This window comes from Lathamus discolor, chromosome Z, assembly GCF_037157495.1.
Source record: "Lathamus discolor isolate bLatDis1 chromosome Z, bLatDis1.hap1, whole genome shotgun sequence".
In the NCBI taxonomy this organism is placed as follows: domain Eukaryota; kingdom Metazoa; phylum Chordata; class Aves; order Psittaciformes; family Psittacidae; genus Lathamus; species Lathamus discolor.
Genome location: NC_088909.1, coordinates 39,670,385 through 39,694,203, shown reverse-complemented (window position 1 = coordinate 39,694,203; position 23,819 = coordinate 39,670,385). Strand labels below are relative to the sequence as shown.

Below are 23,819 nucleotides of genomic sequence, written 5' to 3'. Positions count from 1 at the left end.
TGTTTCCCAAAATGTCTTTTTTGTTTTCAGCATTTGAATAATAATTCCATAGAGAAATACAAAATGGCTTATTGAATTAGACTTAGTCCCATCTCCGTCAGTGTAAGAGGTTTTCTGCTAAAAAAAACCCAACAAAACAGAAAACCAAAAGCCAACCAACCGAACAATCCCTCACCCCAAAACAACCAAATAACAACAGCAACAAAAAAACCCAAACAAACAAGAAAACAAGCCAACAAAAACCAACTGAACAGCAGACAACCTTTTTTTTTTTTTGATATAGTTTTAGATGTTTCAAAGCTGCAGGTCCTGCACTTGGGCCACAACAACCCCATGCAATGCTACAGGCTTGCAGTTGCTACAGCTAGAAAGCTGCCTGGTGGAAAAGGACCTCAGGGTGTTGGTCAGCAGCCACCTGACTATGAGCTGGCAGCGCACATCAGCATCCCTGCCTGTATCAGCAATAGTGCAGACAGCAGAACCGGGGCAATGATTGTCCCCCTGTACTGGGCACTAGTGAGGCTGCACCTTGAATCCTGTGTTCAGTTCTGGCCCCCTCACTACAAGAGAGACACTGAGGTGCTGGAGTGGGTCCAGTGGGAAGCAACAACACTGCTGAGGGGTCTATAGAGCAAGTCCAGTGGGGACTGACTGAGGGGACTGATTTAGTTTGAAGAAAAGGAGGCTGAGAGGGGACCTTATTGTGCTCTACAACTGCCTAAGAGGAGGTTATAGTGAGGTGGGTGTCAGTCTCATCTCTTGAGTAACAAGAGGAAATTACCTCAATCTGCCCCAGGGGAGGTTTAGATTGGATATTAGGAAAAATTTCTTCACTGGGAGGGTTGTCAGGCACTGGAACAGGCTGCCCAGGGAAGTGGTTGAGTCACCATCCCTGGAGGTATTTAAATGACATGTTGATGTGCACCTTGGAACACAATTTAGTGATGGATTTAGCAGTGCTAGGTCAATAGCTGAACTTGATCTTAAGGGTCTTGTCCAACCTAAATGATTCCATGATTCTATGCAGTAGCATTTTTGTCCTCCTTCCTTAACAGACTTTATAGACTATTTTGTAACTGCTTTCTCCTTCTGATTTTCTGCGACTTTTTGTTATTTTGGGTTTGTTAGTTGTTTGTTTGGGTTTTCTTAATAATTGCATAGTGCTAATGTAACTCTGTCATGACATTGATCTTTGAGACTGTTATGTGATGTAGATAATATTGGCATGTTTTTTTGTTTTGTGGGTTTTTTTTTGTAATTTTAACATTATTGCAGTTGTTTCATACACTTTCTATACTTTCATCTAGTTAAAGATTTATTTCCTCTACAGCAGTGTTGACACTTGTGGTGATTTTCCTTCTGTTTCTCTATAATGCTACCACTTTTCTTGTTTCTGTTATTTAGAAATGAGCATGTTGTTATTTTAGGGGTCACAAGAAATCTGCATTTTAGAGTGTGTTATCTCCTTGTTCTTAATACAATTGCTTTGGATATGATCTCCTGAGTGACTCATTTTCTACATTAAGTCTAATAATAAATTGCCTTTCCTTTTATATTTTGTCCTTTTTTTCATGTTATGACCTTTCACATTTATTTTTGAGAAATGTTTTGAATTGATTTTCCCTTACCTCAGCTAGGTTGCATTTTCTGCAGTGAGTAGTTATTTTTTTGATGGGTGGGTACTAGCTAAAAACATGCTGTGTATTTCCTTGCTAATTGGCTTAACATCTTATATGCGTCTAAGCAACTATGGAAGATAGGTAGAAGGAGACATCCTTGGAAATATTAAAAATCTGTCTCAATTTGGTCCTTGGTAACCTGCTACAGGTGACCCTGCTTTAGCAAAAGGGGTGGAGTGGATTGTCTTCAGAGTGGCCTGCCTAGCAAGCTCAGCTATTAGTAATTTTGTGAAGGAGCTTTAAATTTTTATTAGATAAAATGTAATGTTACAGTATTGCTTCCTGAAAGTCAGACTTCTAGAGCTGGGAGTCATGGCTGTCATAAGAGTTCAGCCTCATAAGGGAGCCTACACATAGATTAGCTATATTAAATGAGATGTGCTTCTTTTTTTCTTTTTCAACCCTTGGAATTCTCATTTTACAATTATTTACTACCTCCACCTGCTTTTGAAATAACATGCTAGAGAATCCCTTCAATAAACCGTGCATCTCATTTTTCTTCAACTTGTAGTTAAGTCAAAATCTCTTTAACTAATGTAGACTTTAAAATTTAGAAAATGCAAGCCATTGTATGTTGAAAAATTGGACTATTGCCTTGGTTAGGAATTTATCCATTCATTTAACTAAGCATTAAATTCGTAGTAGGAGCAGTATATGTATTTTTACCTTCTATAATTCTTGCTGCTGGGTTTGTTGATTGTCCATTTATGCAAGAGATGTTCAAGTGTAATATAACCAAACTAAATTTGTGATGATGGCAACTACTAACTGTATTTCCACATTCATGCCTGCAATTATTTGCTTCTTATGAAGAGTTGCATTCACAGCTGCATGTATGAAATATAGTGCTAGTAGTGTGTAATTTGTAGTAGCAAGAAATAGATTCATCTTAGTGTGGCAGGAGGCACAATTTAGCTAGTTAATGAATGGATAGTCCAATTTTTAGCTTACAGAAAGAAATGTAGAATTTTTTTTAATCTTGTAGTATTTTTTCAGCTTTCCTGTTCTTATCTTGAAATTCCCCTTTACATATAAACAGTGTAAAATGCTGCTTATGAACGTGTTTTTTTTAACATGTGGGGTTTTTTTTCATATCACAGGTTAAGCTGAAACTGTAGCATTTAAGTCTTATTTCTATATGCTTAGTTTATATGAATGAGAGCATAAATGTATTAGTACAGAATGACTGCGTCTTTGGTAAATGTTTCTCTTAATCAAATTGCACTGCAATCCTAGTGAACTATCCTTTCTTTTTCATGAGCATTTGTTAGATGAGAATATTTTTATTGGTTTTGATTATTCCAATTCATTGTTTCTTACAAATTTCTGTGAAGGTCCCAGTCTACCGGTTCAAGTTTCTTCTTGTTTATTAGGTGAGCCTTTGTTAGAAAATACTGGAACTGGAGAACCTGTTTGCGAAAGTGTATCAAGCCAAACTTTGGAAGCGAGCATGTCACCATTTTATCTATTCTCTTACGGTATGGAAGGCAAACAAATCTCAGGGAACTTTATGAATCCTTACAAAAGTTTTGAGGGCCTTGCAGAATATGCGACTGCTGGGTGTAATGATTGGAATGGTCAGAATGGAATTGCTTTTGTAAACATGGACTCTTATAAGCCAGATGGTGGTGCTGGAGAAGATCATGCTCAAGATGAATTTTCTTTTGGAACAGAAGCAGCAGTTGTGTTCCGGGAAGCAAGAAATAAAATGTATTCTGAGTTTGAAAATGGCATAGAGTCTTTTACTGACTTACAGTCTCAATTGTTCAGTCTCAATCACAGTGTTACTAGAGAATGTTGGGAAGAAGCAGGACCAATGCCTTTAATGAGATATTTTAACATCGATTCAGACTTGGCATGTCCAAACAGCAGGACATCTGAAACATCTGATGGAGATCAAGCCATACTGAAAAATAACCCAAGTGATGCAGTTCATGAAGTACAGCAGATAAAAAGTAGAGAGAATGTTGGAATCCAAACCCCTACAGCAATTGCTAAGGAGTTACATGTCAGTGATGACCAAGGAAATTCACTTGAACTAGTAGTGAGACCTAAAATAAGAAAACAAAATACTTCAAGCCAGTTGGAGAGAGAGAGGCTGCCTCTTGATGATGACGAAGGGGAAAGTATTTCCTGGAGGAGAACTGAAACTGATGAAGTTCAGCAAGGGTGTGCTGAATGTGCCTTAAATAGCAAAGAGATAAGTTCTAGTGTGTTCTTTGGCTCAAGAGGGCATGAAGGTCACCGAAACAACACAGAACTAAGGAAAAATGCAGCAGCTCAAGAACAAAAAAGTGTTCTGGAAGATAGTGCTTTTTGGGAGGGGCTTGAAGACTGCAGCAGACACTTCTCAATGTACCATAAAGATGAAGACAGGTAAAATTTAAGTTTTATTTGTTTTAGTATTGAATCTTTTGCATACATGATGTGCAAATCTGGATAGTTTGTTAGCAAATGGTTTGTTAGCAAACACAAGCAATTTCAGAATATGATCAGATAACAAGATGCCAACTTTTCCTTTCAGTTTTTCTTCACTCTTCTTCATGTCCATCTAAAGAAATGGTGATGTGCTTTCTTCTAGTAATGTAAAAAGCCTTTTCTTATGTTTAGGGCCAAAGTGTCTTACCACTAAGGAAGGTAACTTTTATTTTTACTGAGCAGATGAAGGGTAGAGACAGGAAAGTTTGTTCAGCATGGGTTTTGGCAAATCGTGGATCTTTGAAAGTCCCCTTCAGGACTTGTAATTTTCAGAATTTCTTCTTTTTGTGATCCAATGTCAATATTCTGCATTACAGCATGTTTATATTCTTGTCCCGAGCCTTTTGAAAGAAATTATTCTTCCTTGTCATAGCTGAAGAATAACTTGATGGGATTGCTTGTAGTTCCTTTTTCTGATGATAGTCCTTTACACTAGCAGGTGTTTCCAAAGTGACTATTACAGCTTCAGATCTGTACAAATGGCTCCAACTTTGACACCAGGGTCAGTATTCAGGCTTCTCCTATTCTGAGCTCTCTACCAAGAAGACAAATTAATTTGGATGGAATTTATCTTGATTAACTTCTACTCATATAGTGCTAGGTTAAGAGCTTTTCACTGTGGATTGGAATTGTGTAACTGAGGTAGTTGAGGGTAAAAACATTTCTAGCATTCTGTTCGTATATGTCACATGCAGTAGTGTTGGGTTTTGTTTGATTTTTCTTTTTTCCTATTTTTCTCCCCATTTGCTTTCATCTTGTTGATTCTGTTACCACTGCATTCTTAACATGACATGTCTTCTAGATGTTGTGGATTTTTTTGTGTGTATGCTTGACATTACGCTTCATAAGCTAACCTGCTTAGTGTAAATTGTTTCCACTGCTGCTATAGAGAGAACAGCATAAAAATTAGTCTGCATAAACTCTTGTCCTTAAAATATCTCACAGTCCCAATTACAAAGAAACAAAATACTTAAAGGCATTGTAAAATGAGGTAGTAGACTTAATTTTGGTTTTGTTTTTCTTATAGAAGAAATAGGAGGACTTGCAAATGAATCCTTTCCTTCCTTGTAAGGTTTACTTTTTGCAAGTTTTTGTTACTGCATGATCTTTTCCACATCTGAAATGTTGCTACTAGAAACTTAAAATGCAATGGAGAAAATGGAATATATTTTATATTTATAGCATGACAAAAAAGTACAGCTTGCTTATCTGAAAGTGACTGTCATGATGGCAGTAACTAAACTACTAAACAAGGAGCATGTGTATTCTTGAACTTAAAAATTAATTTGCTTTTTAAACCCTCAAAAGCCTTATCCCTAAGAAAATTGTCAGTAATTACTCTGTACAAAGGAGCAATATGGCTTTCCACTCTCACAAGGTAAAGTTTTGTTTAAAGAGTTAAGCCATATCACATGTTTAAATTTACATGTATAGCTGCGTAAAAAGCAGAATTAACATATGTATCACGTTAGATCCTGTGACTCACTATTCACCTATGTCCAGTTCTGGCAGAAACTCACCCTGCTGATTACTGCAGCCTGAGCCTTTACCTCATATGTTTGCTTCAACAAGGTGCTATTATGGTGTTAGCATGTAAAAGCTATGTGTGGGAAGGAGAAAGTCTTGTGTATTTGTTAGAACCACATGCTGTAAGTTGGAAGGGTCATGGTAGGTCCCCAGAGGGTAGAGGTGGTAGGAGATAAGAATTGTATCAATCGGTTTCCTCCATTTATTTTTGGATCATATGACAAGTACTGGCCAGTTCAGCCGGGGGAGAGACTATTCTCAGAAAACTTATGTTCAGATACTAAGTTAATCTTTTTTGCTTTTGACAAGTGACAGGTCTATAACTCTTTAACCAGTAAGTGGTGTTCTGCATCTCCACAGAATTGGGCACAGTTAAATCATAGAATAGTTTAGGTTGAAAAAGACTTTCAGAGGTCACCTAGTCCAACCCCCCTTCAATGAGCAGGGACAACTTCAATTAGATCAGATTGCCCAGAACCACATGGCCTGGCCTTGAATGTCTCCACATGGTGCATCCACAGCTTCTCTGGCCAACCTGTGCCAGTGTTTTGCCACCCTCAGTGTAAAGATTTTTTTTCCCTCGCATCCAGCCTGAATCTCCTCTCTTTTAAACTATTATCACTTGTCCTATCACAACAGACCCTGCTAAAATGTGTCTCCCCATCTTTCTTATGGGTACTTATATGTATAAGTACTGAAAAGCCACAATAAGATCTCCATGGAGACTTCTGTTCTCCAGGCTAACAGCCCCAGCTCTCAGCCTTTTCTCATCAGAGAAGTTCTCTGTTCCTCTGATCATTGTTGTAGCCCTTTTCTGGGCCCTTTCCAACAGGTCCATGTCTTTCCTGACCTGAGAACTCCAGAGCTGGATGCAGTACTGCAGGTGGTGTCTAATGAGAGTGCTGTAGAGGGGAGAATCACTTCCCTTGACCTGCTAGGCATGCTGCTTTGGATGTAGACCAACATATGGGCAGCTTTCTGGTCCGCAAGCACACACAAGCTTCAAATTAAAATGCTTCCATATAATCTGTGTTTTGATCTTCTTTATGCTTGTAAATCTTTGTCTATAATATGCAGTTTTTCAAAGGTACTTGTAATTCATTAAATGGCAAGATTGCTTGGAATTTACTTCTAACATTAGATAGGAGGGTTTCTTTAAAGTGAGTTTGTAGGGGGAGACATAGCATTGATACCAACAGTCATACAGTATTTAGCAGATAGAAAACAGAGCTGCAGGTGTTGTGGATTGCTGTGTAAGATGTGCTCTGGTAAGTATGTTTATATATTAGTTTTCTATCACTCTTTGAAAGGACATAGGTACTTGACTGTGCTTTGAATTTTGCTAGCTGTCATCTGCCACTGAGTATTGAGTGAATCTTTTAAGCAGCATTACCAAAGGTAGTAGTAGATAAATTCATTCTTCTTGAGATTCTGCCAACATCACCGTTTTGTTTAAGCTGCCCACAATATGTTATTTACTGCCCTTTTGTGTGTGATGGCTGAACAAATTCTTTTTGAAAAGCTCCTGTGTTATATCTGTCCAGGCTAGTGAATTATATAATTCACAGTAAGTCATCCATTGAATCTTCATAGGATTTTTTTTTTTTTTAAAAAGACCATTGTATATGGCTTAAAGGCTATGAGAGCTTTTATGTCTTGTCTGTCTGAGAGGTAAGGCTGATATGGCTTATTGTTTGTTAAGCAAGCATTGGTTTCTCAGTGTCACTGCTGCTGTTTTATCTTTGTGTGCTTGGAGAAGGACGTGTAGAGTGGGTCTGGGTTTATTTTAATGAGTTATGTACTCTGTAATGTACTCTGAAGATGTGGAGGGGGAAGAACAAGAAACTTCACAAAGTGAGATGGGCAGAATTCTTTCTTAACTGTTTGGTTTTTTTTCTATCAGTTCTTTACATATATATGCCTTTAGAACATCTACAAATACTACATACTGAATTTCTCCTAGATAAAAACAGACTATATTGAGAGCAATGTTCATAGAAAGTAGGAAATCACAGAATACTTTGTTTCCTTTCCTTTTAAGCAGTGTTTAAATTCACACCCTGTTGCCTTGTTTAAATTGCAGCTCAGAATGCAGTGATGGAGAATGGTCTGCAGCTGTACCCACATATTTTGCTGCTACAGAGAAAGACCACTCAAGTGATGAGAGCTGTGAGACTATTCCAGGCAGGGAGAAATGTGAGCGTGAAGTGCAGAGCAGCAGCAGCAGTGGTGTAGAAGAGGAGAACAAAGACTGCTCTTCACAAGGAGGGTATGGTTTTATTAGCTAACTTCCTGTAAGTTCTGACATGTAACATGGTATCCACATGACACCATGCAGAATAACAAACTCTAAAAGTAGCTACTGTACTAGCAATAATAATTTACCTACATGAAAATTATTTGAATGCTTATAAGTATTTCAATTCAGAAGAAAAATGGCATGTCATGTAAATAAATTTTATTTAATGAAAGATACAGAAATAATGAGAGGGCATTGACATTTAATGTTAATAGGGATAATAGACTTGATGTATGGAGTTTAGAAAGCTATATTATGCCAGTTAATTGTAAAGACATACATGGTGCATACACATCTGATATTTCTTAGTACTCATCAGAAAGCAATTGTTTATCTTTGCATTACTGCTTCTTATATTCCATTGCTGCTCTTTATTCTTGCAGCCCTATCAGTAAGTAAAGTATACTTGAACTACTTGCTTACTGAGAACTTAATAGAATCATAGAATCACAAAATGGCTTGGGTTACAAGGGACGCTAAACATAACCTAGTTCCAAACCCTCTGCTGTGGGCAGGCCACCATCCCCCAGACAAGGCTGCTCAAAATCCCATCTAACCAGGCCTTGGACACTTCCAGGGGTGGGGCATCCACCACCTCTCTGGGCAACCTGTGCCAGTGTTTCACCACCCTCACAGTGAAGAACTTTTTTTCGTAATATCTAAACTTCCCCTGTTTCAGCTTAGAGCCATTCCCCCTGGTCCTGTCAATACAGGCCCTGCTAAAGTGTCTCTCCCCATCTTTCTTATAGGCCCCTTTCCAGTACTGAAAGGCCACAATAAGGTCTCCCTGGAGAATTCTCTTTAGGCTGAACAGCCCCAACTGTCTCAGCCTTTCCTCATCAGAAAGGTGCTCCATCCCTCTAATAGTTTCTGTGTCCCTTCTCTGGACCCTCTCCAACATGTCCACGTCCTTACGCTGTGGGACTCTGGGATATGAATGCAGTGCTTCACATGGAATCTCACCAGAGTAGAGGGGTAGAATCCCCTCGCTCGATCTGCTAGCCACGCTGCTGCAGATGCAGCCCAGGGCACAGTTGGTTTTCTGGTCTGTGAAAGCATACTACTGGCTCATGTCAAGCTTATCTTCAGCCAAGAGCCTGAAGTCCTTCCTCTCAGGGCTGCTCTGAATCACTTCTTTGCCCAGCCTGTGTTTGTGCCTGGGATTGCCCTGATTGCCAGGTGCAGGACATTGCACTTGGACTTGTTGAACTTCATGAGGTTGGCGTTGGCCCACCTCTCGGGCATGTCATGGTCCTTCTGGATAGCATCCCTTCCCTCCAGCGTATCAACTGCACCATGCATGTTGGTGTCAGCAGACATGCTGAGGGTGCATCAGTCCTACTGCTCATGTCGCCAACAAAGATGTTGAAAAGCACGGGTCCCAGTACTGACCCAGAGGGACACCACTTGTCACTGATCTCCACCTGGACATTGAGCCATTGACCGCAATTCTTTGAATGTGACCATCCAGCCAATTCCTTATCCACTGAGTGGTCCCTCTGTCAAATCCATACTTCCTCCAATTTATAGACAAGGATGTCTTGTGGGGCAGTGTCAAATGCCTTGCACAAGTCCAGGTAGATGACATCAGTCACTCTTCCTTTACCTGTCAATGCCATGACCCAATCCTCAAAGGCCACCAGATCTGCCAGGTACAATTTGCTCTTAGTCATCAGCCAGCGACAGGATGAGGAGCAGTGTCCATAAACTAAACCACAAGAAGTTCCACCTCAACATGAGGAAGAACTTCCTTACATTGAGGGTGGCAGAGCACTGGAACAGGCTGCCCAGGAGGGCTGTAGATTTTCCCTCCCTGAAGACATTGAAAACCTGTCTGGACATGATCCTGTGTAACCTGGTCTAGGTGGCCCTGCCACCAGGTGGTCTCCAGAGGTCCCTTCCATCCCTAGCAATTCTGTGATCTAATCAGACCCCATTGACTTCTGCACCTTCAGGTTCCCTAGATGATCTTAAACCTGATCTTTACCATTCTCCCAGTCCCCACCTTTGCATTCTGTGACTTTGGTTTCGGTTTGTTTAGATGCTTTGTGGGGAAAAAAAAAAGAAAATTGATCTTTTATCCTTAGTTTGGCTTTTTATAAAGCAACAAGACATGCCTATGTGTTCTTTCTGTTTCCTCCATTCTTATGTAGATGGTACCTACCACCAAGTAGTCCACTGATACTGCTTTAACATTGCCTTCTCTTAAGTTTTGGAGAATTAGTGTGGCTTTAGGAAAACACTATCAAAATGCATCTGTTTCAGAACAACAGCAATGAAGCTATGTACTCTTTAGCTTTTTTTGATGTGAACAGCCTGCAAATGTACCCATTTCTAATGTGATTTCCCCTTTATTTCCCCTTTAATAAGGAAAGTGGACTTGCAGCCCTGTAGCTTTAAACAACCAGGTGATTTGTGCTCTTCTAGAAAATACAGGAATGAGAGGAATCTTACTCCTTATGTAAATAGATTCTCTTGCAAATAGTGTATTTTTCTCATTTGGGCCAAGCTTTCCCAGGAAGGCTGTTTCAGGGTGCTGAGACAGCTTTTCTTTTTAGCAGCTTTACAAACTTCTAGATGAATAAGTATCTTTAGTAACAAACTTACTAGCTCTGGCAGGGATACTGCCTGTACTAGTGAAAATGCAAAATAAGGTGCTTACTGTACTACTGGCCTTGAGCATTAGACAAATAATTTTGCCCCAGAATCATGGTGTTACTAGATTCTGAATCTGGAGTTGATACCATTGGGAGTTTCTTGTTTTTTTTTTTACAGCAAATGCTATATTCCTAATATGGGCCTCTGCTGTCTGGGAAACATGCATCTTCAACCCTTGCAATATGTGTAGCTTTTGTTACTTGCATGTGTTTGTAAATTCTCTTAGCTCTTTAGTTTCAGCTTTGCATTTATTTTAAGGCAACAGATGTTGTTGGAGGAAGGAGAGATTCCTCTGTTACAATGCCATCAAGCAGAAAATGTCAGTGATCTGGAAACTAATCGTCATGATTTTGTGTATTCTGGATTCTTGGATGGAAATGACAATCTTGAGGATGACTCCAGTGAGAGTGAAGATCTGAATACGGAGCAGAGGTATGCCTTTAATAGTTTTCTGCATTAATTTTGAAGGGCTTGTAGTTACTTTATTGCTTTTCGTGTAAGATGTCAAAGATACTCCTGGCTATGAGTATGCACATGCTTCAAAGGCTGATAAATTTGAGGTTTAAAGCTTAAGGAACTTCAAGTGCTATTTTCTTCTGATGAGAGAAAATTGATGTAGATTTACTAAATCAGGCTGTGAGACTGAGAAATTGGTGCACTAAATATTCAAGGGATTGCTCTACTTTTTCAATTAATTTTCAAGGTGGTAAGTATGGTGCAAGTATAATGAAAGTGAAGCAACATAAATGTAATCGGTATTAAAGTCAGTGCTATTTTATAATTGGTCTTCCCTCTTTTGCAACTGGCATAGTTTTGATGTTATAAGCCTAATCTATTTCACTTGGAAGTGCCATGTGCTTACCTAATATCATAGTTTTAAGTGCATTTTTCTATTTTCTGTCATAAGGTTACTGAAGAATATTGCAATCTATTCATTGCAGAAATTCTGCAGATACCAGGAAGAAAGTGATTGGAGACACTTTCATAGCCTGTAGTATAATGTGTTTAAGAGTGATCTAGACAGAATGCTTTCCAGTGAGATTTAACACTTGTTCTCTTTTACCTTATAAAAATACTATAAACTGTAGCATAGGCATAACAGAAACACTGATATTTTTTCCTTGTGAAGCTAAATTGTGAAAAAGCACAACAGGTATTAACACATGAAATTCCAAGCTAGAAGTAAAGCATGTGTTCTTACAGCACCAGGCAGCAAAGTAGCAAAGGAATTACAGAAAAAAGACAACTTGTTTTTTCAGTGTTGGAGGGTTAGCCTTGGGAAACTTCCTAATTACTCAAAATAGGAAGGAAGATGCTTCTCTAATAATACATTAAGTTTTGTCTGCTGACCATATGCAGATCCACACGACTTTTTACATGGTTAAAGATTTGATATCTGAACACTGAAAACAGAACTCAAAGTAGCTGCCAAGCTATGAACTGTGACACAGAATGTAATAAAAATCTGAATGCTAATTGCAAAATGAGCTTAACATATGTATGAAACTTACTAGCTGAACCATATGAGCTTTTACTCTGGAGTAGTCAATGGTAAAATTTGACATCATGTTCTCCCGGAGTCTGTATTGTCTTGAGTATGCCAGTGTACTGCGAGCTGTTGGGCAGCCTGCAGGGTGGCCTGGGAAAGTATATTTAAGAAAGGATAAACAATGCTGCACAACAGAGTAAGAGAGAGGAGCGAGGATAAGAGAAGCAGCCACACAGCCACCAAAATGTGACAAAGGGGAGGAGTTGCTCCAGGTGTTGGAGGAGGGATTCCCCTGTAGCCCTAAGAGAAAACCACAGTGGAGCAGGTAGGTACTTGTTGAAGGCACTGTGCCTGGAGAGAGCCCAAGCTATAGCAATTGGTGAAGGACTGCAGCTTGTGGGAAAGACCCATACATGAGCATGTTTATCATGAAGGACTGCAGCCAGTGGGAGGGATGTGCACTGGAGCAGGAGAACTGTAAGAAAGAAAGAGTTAAAGAGAGGAACTGCCATGAACCAGCCACAGCCCTCATTCCCTATTTATCTGCATTGCTTGGGGTGGGGAAACACAGTGGAGTCAGGAGTGAGGGAAAGGAGGGCTAAGGGTAAGGCATTTTAATTGTTGTCTTTGTTTCTCACCATCCAAATCTATTTTCATTAGCAAAACCTTTTAGTTAGACTCAAAGGGGAACCTTAATTTGTTTTCCCCGTGATAATTATTCACAAGTGATCTCCCTGTCTTTATCTTGACTCATGAGCTTTTAGGCCTATTTACACACCTGTCCAGTTGAGGTGGGAGAGTGAGAGAGCAACTGGATGGGCAACCAGCCTAGGTCAACCAAACACAGCCACCTCATATAAGTGTAAGCTCACAGTTGTTAATAGGTGATGTGCAGTGATTTGATGTATCCAGCCCTCATGTTGTTACTATTTGCTTTTAAATGACCATGTTTCCCAACTCCTGTTTTTCAGACCACGTAGCGAGTCTGGTAATGGCCTAGGACTTGCTCAAGCTGCTTCTAATGAGAGCCCTATCACACTTGAGTCACTAGAGGAACACTTACAAGAAGCTATGGAGGTATTAAAATATTTTTGGTGATATTATATCAGTGATGTTGAATCCTTTTTCGGCATAATCTGAAAATCGGCAGAATTGGGGAAGAATTACTTTCCTGCTTTAGCTTGAACTTTCAGGTCTGCAAGGTTGAAAATAAGCATTAGAGCTTCTTCTGAAGCATATAGTGCAAGAAGCCATTCATCAGTGCTGCTCCTTTTAGAATATGTATTTATTTCCTCTTACAGAAAAAAAGATTGATTTCTATCAGTATGGACATGTAATTTAAATTATTCTAGGAATGTTTCCAAATTCCCTTCATGACAAAGAAAAGTTCTTACCTGTATCTGTGCCTATGAGATGTCCCAGCTTTATTTTATTGCAAGAGTACAACTGGATGTCTCATTTTTATTCATCAGTAGACAACTTTTCTGTTTGACTGTCTTGACTCCATGTGGTTTAAATTAAAAATAAAAACAAACAAAAAACTGAACCAAACAAAACAAAAACAAATTAAAAAATCCCCCAACGAGAAGCAAAGAAGCTTTTTATCTTTACCTTGTTCTAATCTCGTTTCATCTATCTAACTTTGGATAAACCAGAGCATTTGTTATAGAGAATGAGCATGGTTATGAACTTTGTCTTTTCTATGTTACCTGACATTGATTACTGTCACAGTGAATACAAAGCTAGCCGAAATTCAGTTTGCAGTGTGACTGTTCTTGCACTGCCAGAAATCTCCCCTGCTGGGTATTTTGTCAAAATAAGAGTTGAATGTGATGTGTAGACCTATAATATGGTGTTACAGCAGTCAAAGTGAAGGTTGTGTATGACAAATTTAGGGGCAGCAAGGGGCGGTTTGACTACTAGCTCTTGGTTAAAAGGGGTGAACAGGGCAGGCTGCATGTCATAGCATGCTTGAAGACAAAATACCAAGGATCCTTTAAAGTGCTTTCTAAAGCTGACTGTCAGGAGAACAATCATAGATTTTTTTTTTATTTTTTTTTTCCTTCTGTGGATATGTGCAAAATCAGTGGTTTTGTGAATAAACTTCATGGGGATTTTCAAGGGGTGGAAGGGTTGTTCCCTGAAGCTGGCAGTCATTCAGTTTCCAGGTATTGTGCATCGCCCAAATTATATAGGAGGTCAGCATTATTCATGGTCAAGCACCACAGGGTCTTCTCCAGCTGTGTAAGATCTTGTTAGCATTACTCATCTGGAGACACTTCAGAATTGCTTATTAATATGTAGGAGGTCTGTTAATTTTGTTACTATAAAAGCAGTATTTTGAAGTTGTATGGAGAAAATTCCTTGTCTCTTTTATAGCTGCTGGTTTTCAGTACATCAGAACGCACAGAACTACAGAAGCATTTGATCTCCTTTGCACCAAAGCAAGAGGATCTCTGTAGAGAAGCTCAACTAATCTAATCTTTTTTTGGTTTGTTTTTCTTTTTTCTGTGTTAACTCTTGAAGAGGAGACTGAGTTGTTTATGGCTCTGAAATTTTCTTTCTTACTGCCATGTAACAATGTTTTTTCTAGTTACTGTCAGACCAAACCTTCACTCTCTTGTCAAGCTGACCTGTAAAAGCAATCCTAGGTGCCTATGTGCATGACTGGCTGAGAAGATATTGCGATTATGTTAGTGTTACCAGCAACAGTGTCATTGAACACAGCCTGTCAAGCAGGTAGATGACTAGAAAGGTAGTTGTGCTCTGGTATCTATGGAACAGGTCACTGTGGCTGTTGGGCAAGAGGTAAAGCAAATTTTCTGAAGTATTGTTTGTGCTTGAAATTATCACTTATATGTCTGAAGCTTTATGGTGGGCATAGAAGTCTGGCATAATTTGAGTTAGTCAGCAGAAAATGGTGTCTGTGTAATGAAAGGAATCTCTGTATTGACTAACCAAATGGTCAACATAGGTTTTGAGTAAAAATTACCACTATTTTTTCCAAATCTCAATCAGAATATATAAAGCACCGTTCCTTCTAATATGAAAATACTTACTAAAATTCTTCAGAAAATAAGAGCAAGGATTACACAAGAGCTATGCAACATAACTGTTGGGCAATACAGCAAGTATTTTGGGAAGTGGAGAGAAAGAGAGCAAAAAAGGCTCTGTAATGTCTTAATTCTAATTATTTGCTGAGATCCTATCTTTTAATGACCAGATAAGGTCTAGATACAATGTTTTCTGCTTTCTAGAAAGTAAGACTTGCAAATGGCTAGTCCAGTGTCCTCTTTTAATAAAATATGATCTGACCCTGTCGCTGCCTCGAGTGACATAGACTAGAAACTTGTGTTCCTGGAAGGACATTTAGTACAGCTTTTAAACACAACTTTTCTGGTTATCATACAATTGTAGATGAAAATGTATAAGTGTTCCACAAATTTAAAAATGTAATATCTTTCACTGAAAGAGTAAGTATCTTACACTGTTACAAAGCCTTTTCTGAACTTCAGTACTGCGGTCACAGTGCTTGCTCAGTTATCCAAAATATGGCTTACAGCCTTTTCAGGGTAAAAAAACCTCAAAACCAAACAACTCTTTTAAAAAACAAAAGAAAAACAAGCCAACAAAAAACTAAAGCAAAAAACCAAACCAAAAAACAACCCAAAACACAATGGTTTCTTTTGTGATAGGAAGAGCAAACTGAACTATCTTTTCAAGTTGGGGTGAAGAGATTGCTGAAAATGTCTTTACTTTCTTCTAGAAAATGCAATTTCTGATTTTCTATTTATAGGGTTTATGGAACATGCAATATGACAGGTTTTGTTGGTAGTTTGTCACAACTGTATATATGTATCATGTAAAGAGAGATCACTGGGAGGGGCACCTTAGTTACTAAGTTCAAGGCGATCAGGCTTGATCACTCTTTGAGGGAAGTAAGAATTGGAGCTAGTTATTTTTCTTCCTCATGATTAGCATTTTATGTTCGTCATCTCTCTCCCCAAGAGTGATTTCATCTATTCTTGACATCTTTCATGCTATTTTGGGGATGAGGACTTGTTCTGCTTTTGCTAGGCATTTTTCTGCAGTATGATTAGATTTCAATTTCATCAGATACATTTTCTGATTGTTCTACAATATTTCATCTCACCTTCCAGATCTTGCTTGCAGGCATGTTTTCATTCTCTGATTACACTGAAGATGGTTTGCCACTTTGCAGTTACATAGAATGTACATATTTATACTCAGGTTTCTAATAGGCTACTTGTTGCTAGTTATGTGATTTCAGCAGTATTTAGATCTGGCTTTAGGGCAACAGCTGTTTCTTAAACCTTGATTATCTAGTTCTACCTATGGGTCTAACAGACCTCTGCTTTTGCTTCATAAAGTTGAAGCAGTAAACCTGGTAGGAAGTATTTTTGCACCAGAGATCTTGTAATGGAGAAGTCTGAGCTTTCACTAGCTTTAAGTAGTATTCTAATTCAATGAACAGATTGGGTTTAGTTACAACATCACTAGTAATCTAATGACTGTAAATTTATTCAACCTGTTCCTGATTTATTAATCTGCATGCTTAAGTGTCAAAAAATTCTCTTAGCTAAAATAGCAGATTCATGAACCAGATCTTTTTCACCTATAACAGTGTAGCTTATTACGACAGCCTATAGCTCAAAAACTTTTCAGAAAATTTCTCTATCCAGCAAGCTCATGTAGTGTAGGTGTGAAACACTTGAAAAGGATGTCATGTAATGCATCCAGAATATAGACAGAAGTTTGACATGTAGGTAACACTGCTTCCTTCTGCCTGGGATCTTAACCTAATTTTTTCTGCTGTAGGAGGCAATCTAATTACAAATACCTACAACTTAGTCTCAGACCACTGCTGCTGTAGCAAAATACTGTTGCAAATTTTAAAATTATCTTAATGTTAGCAAGGCAGTATTGTCTGCTGTAGCAGAAGTGAATGTTTTTAAGCTGTTAAATTGTTGGAGTGTACCTGTTTTGCATTGTAAAATGCATTAGAGGTAACTGTCCCAGGATTTTCTTTAAATTAGCATGTTTATAAGTAAGTATATGTGATAGTCAGAGCTGTACATATTTGTCTTGTTAGCTCAGTCTCTCTCTGCCTGCTGCAAACACTTCACTGTATGTGTAAACATGCTAGTTTAGATTTATGGTAGGATGGTTGCCTGAGCTACTTTGCCACTGTGGTAAAAGTGCAGGCATGTTTTCAGTCTACAGCTTTTGTAACTTTCTCTGAGGCTTAAGACTAGGCATTACTGAAGATATTTGTACAATCCAGTCTTTCTCTAGTATATTTTGGGGTTTTAGTTAAGTGTACCCCCTACATTACAAAAATGTTAGGTTATCTTAAACATCGTACCAAGGGAATTTTGTGGCCGTTGGAATAATTTTCATATTGATCAGAGCAGTATTTGTACTTGAGGGGTGTGACTGATTCATTCAGGATATGAACTAAGTGCTTCTCTGTTCTTGGCTCTTCAGTTTCAGCTTGTTATGCTGTTGGCCCAGGTATATCTAGTACATTCCTTAATGAATATAACCAATATGAGTTCTATTGCATTTCTTTCTACTGGACATCCTTAGTGTCTTAGTTAGTCGAATGTATGATGTCTACATCAAATCTGCCTGCTGCAGCATAGGACTCTTAAATTTGTATGGTGAAAAATTTAAGTTTCAAATTAGATGAATTCAGAGTGCCGTGTCTCTTAAGTCATTATACAAACGAGGAACATATATGTGGATGCTGTTCTGGTGCCTTTTTTTTTTTCTCTGAAAGCTTGCATTGGTTGTGTAGCTGAGGTACTTCATATTTTTGCTTGCACCTGAGTGATTTGATAGCTGAAGCCAGGAAACACACTGATGTGGCTTTTATTCTCAGAAAGAGAAATGTAATGACAGTTTTGTATTAGTAAGCTTTATTACATTTTTGACTTGCTACCATTTCTGAAATTTTATAAAAGGAACAAATGTTCATTAGAGAACAAGTTGTGACTCTGTCCTGATACTTTATGAAGGCTTAAAAAGCAAGCTATTACTGTTTTGACCTTCACTTTTATCCCATTCATTATGAAAATAGAAATGATGCAATGGTTAGTGTGACAGACATAACTTCCATTTAAGAAAGTAATACTATTGGAACTAGATTCCTTTTCTTGCCCCGCCCCCCCCTTTTTTTCATATGGAATGTTACATTTGTGAGTAAAAAAAAAAAACAACAAAAAAAACCCAAAACAACTTAAGTTTCTGCTCACCCTTTTCAGAATGCTCTGGCACATTTGGGGCTTCTTGGATTTGAGTTTGACGAGGCTCATCCACCAGCTACTAAAGAAACGATAGATTCTCTGCCACAGATTGTCATCACAAATGACCAAGATGGTATGGAAAAGTAATTAAGAATTAATTTCCATGAAATTTATAAGAACAAAGTTAACTTTCTGAAATATCATAGGCACAGTTTCTAAACATACTATGCAGCTGGCAATACTGGTCTAAGAGCTTTTGAATCTTAAATAGGACTGAATATAACTTGGAAAAGTAACTAAACTGGAGTGAGAGTAATTGTATTTTTTAATCATTAGGGATACTGTTGATAATATATATAATCTTAGATGTAAACCAAGATAATACTAATGTTTATTGATTTATCTTTTTTATCATGAGTTTAGGTCAAGAGCAGCATTGTATTATCTGTTGCTGCGAATATGTGGAAAATGAAATCATAACAGAGCTACCCTGTCATCATTTGTTTCACAGAACTTGTGTAACTCTTTGGTTACAGGAAGTAAGTACTACTGGGCTGGTGGAGGGTTTGTGGGTTTTTTGAGTATTTACATTCTTTTGGGAAGAACAATTTGTAACTTTCTGAAATGTGGGATGAAATACAAAGAAGTGTGGAACCAAATTCTAGTGCGAGGAAACTAACTTATATCTGTACTCAGCTGAAGGGCAATTTCTTGAACAGAAGGGGTATTTTTGTGAGGAAAAGCATGGTCTGCTTTTATTAAGTATAAGAGATGGGTTAGTTCTTTCTTTTGATACAAGAAAAGCTTTCTTTACTGTACTCATACCTTGAAGTAAAGAAGATTGCTTGCTTTTCTCTGGGAAGAGTCAAGGATCTGTTCCTTTGCCAGAATGTCAGGACCTATTTCTGGTGACAGCTAAGGTTGGTGGGAAGAATACTGGAATGCATGTAGACTAATTTAAGATAAATTGTTTGGTAAATCTATATTGTATTAGATTTTATTTTGATCATCTGTAGTAATTTTCCTTCCAAGTATCTTATGAAGGCTTATATCATGTTGAGGCTAGACTAAAATAACTACAATTAATGAACCGGTATTTTTTTTATCTTGCACTCTCCTTTACATGGTATAAGCCTGACCTTCCTAGTTGTCAGTGAGCCTGCAGTGTAACACATTGTTTCTTCAAGAGGTACAAGAGAGATAGACTGGAGATCAGGTTGCACAGGTTTATAATTTTTTAACTTTATAGTTTAAAAAAGAGGTTTATTACCATTTTAACATTGCTTTTATTATGTGTTCTGCCTTTTTCTGCAGTCATAGTAAACTGCTCTTTCTGAAAATTAGGACAAAATACTTCCTGGTAGATGTGGGGTAGTTTATTTTTAATCATTGCCTTAAAAAAAAAAAATAGATAAATTCTCGCCTGTAAAATCAATTCTTTGAAGACGACCTTGCAGGGAACCTGATGTGTCTGCTGTGTAACTGGTGTAAAAGCAAAATGAAGCTTTCTTCTCAGATTTTTAGCTGTCTTTTAGCTCCAGGTAGCTATCCAGTCAAATTTGACTTTGAGACAGTGCTGTTGTGAGGACATTAAAGACTTCATGAATAATAACCTTCAGCTTTTCAACAGAATTGAATGCAAACCGCAAATGACCTGAATTTTTTTCTCTCTCCCTGTAGTCAGGAACATGCCCTGTTTGTCGTCATGTGCTTGCACCTGTGCCTCCTGAAGCAGCTGCTGCCGCTGTTGCTTTCCTACCTGATCATGACTTAGCATCTTCTGCTCACAGTGTTACTGGAACTACAAACTAGGATCTGAAATTAAATTGCTGCTACCAAAAATGTATATTTTGCCTGTTTAATTACAATGTGAATAAATTGTGTATAAAATACTGTATTTAAAGTACTATCTGTATTCTAGTTTAGAAAAAGGGTACAAGACTTTCTGAACTCTTTAGGCTTACAATGATGGCTTAATTTTTCAAACTGCAAGTTAGAAGAATGTGTGGCAGCCTTGTTAGAGCAGAATGTTGCTGGTAACTGCAATGTCTAAAGCTTGTATTATGGTAACTTTTCTCCTGAATGTGGCACTTTGTTCAAGTTCTTGCAGCTGCAGTGCAGTTGCATCTTATTAATGGTATGCTTATTGATTTTTCACAATAAAGTGCAATTGATCTCATATTTGTATCAAATGCAAAGATGTTTTGTGATGCTGGCAGTGGTAGAATTTGATTTCATTGCATAGCGGGCAGCTCTCCCACCTCTGTTTTCTTCCTGTCCTTTCTGAATAGTTTATAGCTATCAATCACAGGATTCCAATCATGGGTTCATTGAATCATAGAATCAGAAACTGGTTTGGTTTAGAAAGGACCTTAAGAACATCTAGTTCTAATCCCTTCTTCCATGGGCACAGACTCCTCACCCTAGACCATGCTTCTGTTAATAAATGTGATAGTGATTTAGTAAGATTCAGTGGTGAGGTGTACTTGAATATTTACTGCTTAGAGGGCAGGGTCAGACAAAACTGTCTGAGTCATAAGGTTCATAACAAACCCCCTTGCTTTCTAAACTCCTTCTCAGAGAGGAGTCTGGGTGTGGCTGGATCCAAATATAGTCTCAGACTTGGTCAAAGGTTTATGTCTAAAGGATTATATACATACAATCAATCCTTTATGTTACTTGGCTAATATTTGAAAGTTTAACATGTTATTAATCACTTACTGAGAATGACTGCAAGGGCAAAGAACCTCCCAGCCTCAAGGAGTAACCTTGAGGCATCCTTGCTCAAGGGGAGAGCCTGGTGCGCAGGCCCTATCATGTAGGATTGCTCAATGGGCCCTGGGCTGTCCACTGATTATGGAGTGAGGTAATTGACTCATAGCCATGTTTGTGTACTAGGTACAGAAACTTGGCTTGAGTTAGACCTTCACCAGGACTATGTCTGGGGGTGGTGGTGCAAGTTGCTTAGATTAGCCCTTGGCTATTATGTGTCTTCACTGAATCCACTTTGAATCTGATGTGACCATCACAACCAAACGGCATCAGTTACCAACATTGGTGGTTATCAGTTGAACAGTATTACGAGAAATAAAGGTCAGGTTTGAAGGTAAGAGCACACCACTACAGTGTCTTCTGTGTTTGCTTTAAACATTTAATCCATTTCTCTGTTGGCTCTGCCAAGACCTGGAACACCCTGTTGTGTCTGAAGTATTTTAATTCCACAGCTTTTTTTATTCTTGGGCTTCACCAGTTGTCTTTTGGTCCTAATTTGGAGTGGAAGCATTCACTTGAAACCCCTTGCTGGAGTCAGTTTTTCATCTGCCTGAGTTTACCAAGTGTGATTTTCAGAACTCTGCACCACTGATTCCACTTGCTGCCTGGTACTAGGTGTACTGTTAGCTCTGGTGATTGTTTGGCAGAGCCTCATCATATGGAGCTACCTTGGCTCTAGCACTTCCCTAGAATTTACATACTTTACATCTGAAGTAAGTCTATCACTTTGCTTTGTGTGGGATGTCATTTCTCATTTCTCTCCCACTCCCTGCAAAAAAAAAAAAAAAAAAAAAAAATCTGCTGCATTAGTGTTGTGATTTAGCTTTCCAGGCTTGAATTCACTGATCATCACATTGACTCTTACACTTTGGGAAATGATGTGCTCAATATCTGATGAGCATATCTACCATTAATGAAACAAGCAAACAAAAAAAAAAGTTAAAAACTGAAGAACTATAACAAAACACACAGACCCTATACCCCAAACAAAACCCTTCTCGAACTAGTAGCTAGTGGGGAAAAAGCTAACCATGATTTTTTTTCCATTCTGTATAAATAGTCCATTTCTGCTCTGAACACTAAAAATACTTTTTTTGCGTTACTTTTAACCTATTCACTTGAATTTCATTGAGAGGTAGATGGTGAGGTAGAGAAGGCCTTTAGGATGAATTCTTGAATCTGTAACTTTTTAGGATGCTACCTTTTTGGTACATTTTTGAAGATACAAAAGCTCCCTTACTATTTGGTTCCATAAAGGATTGCAAAGTTTTATTGTGCAGAAAATTGGGTGTTGCAACAACAGAATTCTGAACATGAAAATAATATAACATACTGTATCTTGTGCGGTCTTTTTCCTACAGAGATGGTTTACCAGTTTTGAATTGAAAAAATAATACTGCATCATGGGAACAGGGGACTGGTTATAACTTGTTGACATGATGATATGATTTGATATTTGTGCTCTGTTTTGCAAAGCACAATTTTGCTAATTTTGGGGGGTTGTATGGTTGTTCATTGTTTTTTGGGGGGGGTTTTTTTTGGTTGTTTTTTTTTTTAGTGGCACTAGCTAAAGGCCTCCTTGAGTGATCTTTGTAACTCCAATTTTTCTGGGATTTTGTTGAGTTTTGGTTGTTGTCTTTTTTTTTTTTTTTTTATCCAAACCTCCCATGGTTAGGAATTACTTCTTTAAATTTAAACCTTGAAAACTGCTTTAAAACCTTTGTGATGCTGCTTGCTTTTTTACATAAATACCTTTGATGTATGCTTACAAAATTCAATTTATTCTTGAACAAAATATGAATACAAAGCAGGACTTGCTGTGGCTGACAAGATTTGTCCATTACATGACTTCCTTGAGTCATTGTAATTTCACAGGCATTTTTGTCATGGTAGCAAAATGGGTCAAGAAGAAGGTAGAAGGTAATACTCTCTGGAATTAGTAGATGTGTGAGATGAGAAGCAGAAGTGGGAATTCAAGGGTGCTGCCCACTGGAGGTGGGGAAGGGGTGTTTTTTAAAGATCTTCTCCTGCCCCTTTCTGGAAATCTCTTCTTCCAACAACTTAGTGTCACCCCAAGACCAGCAGGTGCCCTTTCCTTCACCAGTACAACAGCATCCCATGAGTACAGCCTTTTCTGTTCATTTCCCTTCACAGTGTGACCCTGCTTTCCTTCTTTTGGCCAGTCAGCTGCTAGATATAGGAGAAATTGAGGCAGAGGCTGTGGGCTCTAATCACAGACCTGGGATGATGGTGGAGGTGAGTGGCATTCTTGTGAATGGAATTATCGATTTTAACAATTAAAATTCTACACATTATAAGATTTGTTTATACTGTAACCTCTCAATAAGACATAACTATTGCCACTGAATGAAGTATACTATTGTTTTTAAGCTTATTCTTGCTCAGAAAGCCAAAACAGAAATTAAACCAAAGAGAAATAAGTTTCCTTTTCGACTACCCAACTGTTTTTCTACCTTGAAATTTCCCCCTCTTCCATTCTTGTTGAGCTAGATGTAATGAGGTTTTGTGGAACTTGGAGGGTGTACAAAGACAGCCTCCTTTAAACTGAGGCTTGGTTGATTATGGGGGTAAAGCGCAATTAGTGAATTGTAGAATAGCTGGCAATTACTAGTGGATAAGGCTCCTTG

At 38.2% G+C, this 23,819-nt stretch overlaps 1 protein-coding gene across 6 annotated transcripts in view; it reads left to right on the top strand.

Annotated features, from left to right (window-relative positions):
* PJA2 (praja ring finger ubiquitin ligase 2) overlaps positions 1 to 20,578 on the top strand; it is a 32,262-nt gene extending 11,684 nt beyond the window's left edge. For 4 of the 6 annotated variants that reach the window (XM_065662715.1, XM_065662718.1, XM_065662716.1 and 1 more), the window contains 7 exons: positions 3,053 to 4,055; positions 7,768 to 7,953; positions 10,900 to 11,073; positions 13,102 to 13,207; positions 18,418 to 18,532; positions 18,823 to 18,938; positions 20,080 to 20,578. In XM_065662715.1, the coding sequence (XP_065518787.1) occupies positions 3,053 to 4,055; positions 7,768 to 7,953; positions 10,900 to 11,073; positions 13,102 to 13,207; positions 18,418 to 18,532; positions 18,823 to 18,938; positions 20,080 to 20,211 (1,832 nt within the window). In that variant the 3' untranslated portion in view covers positions 20,212 to 20,578. Of the gene's footprint in view, positions 1 to 3,052; positions 4,056 to 7,767; positions 7,954 to 10,899; positions 11,074 to 13,101; positions 13,208 to 14,509; positions 14,634 to 18,417; positions 18,533 to 18,822; positions 18,939 to 20,079 lie in introns of those variants that run through there. The other 2 variants (XR_010608758.1, XM_065662719.1) reach the window with 2 other exon arrangements.
* The last annotated feature ends 3,241 nt before the right edge of the window (positions 20,579 to 23,819 follow it).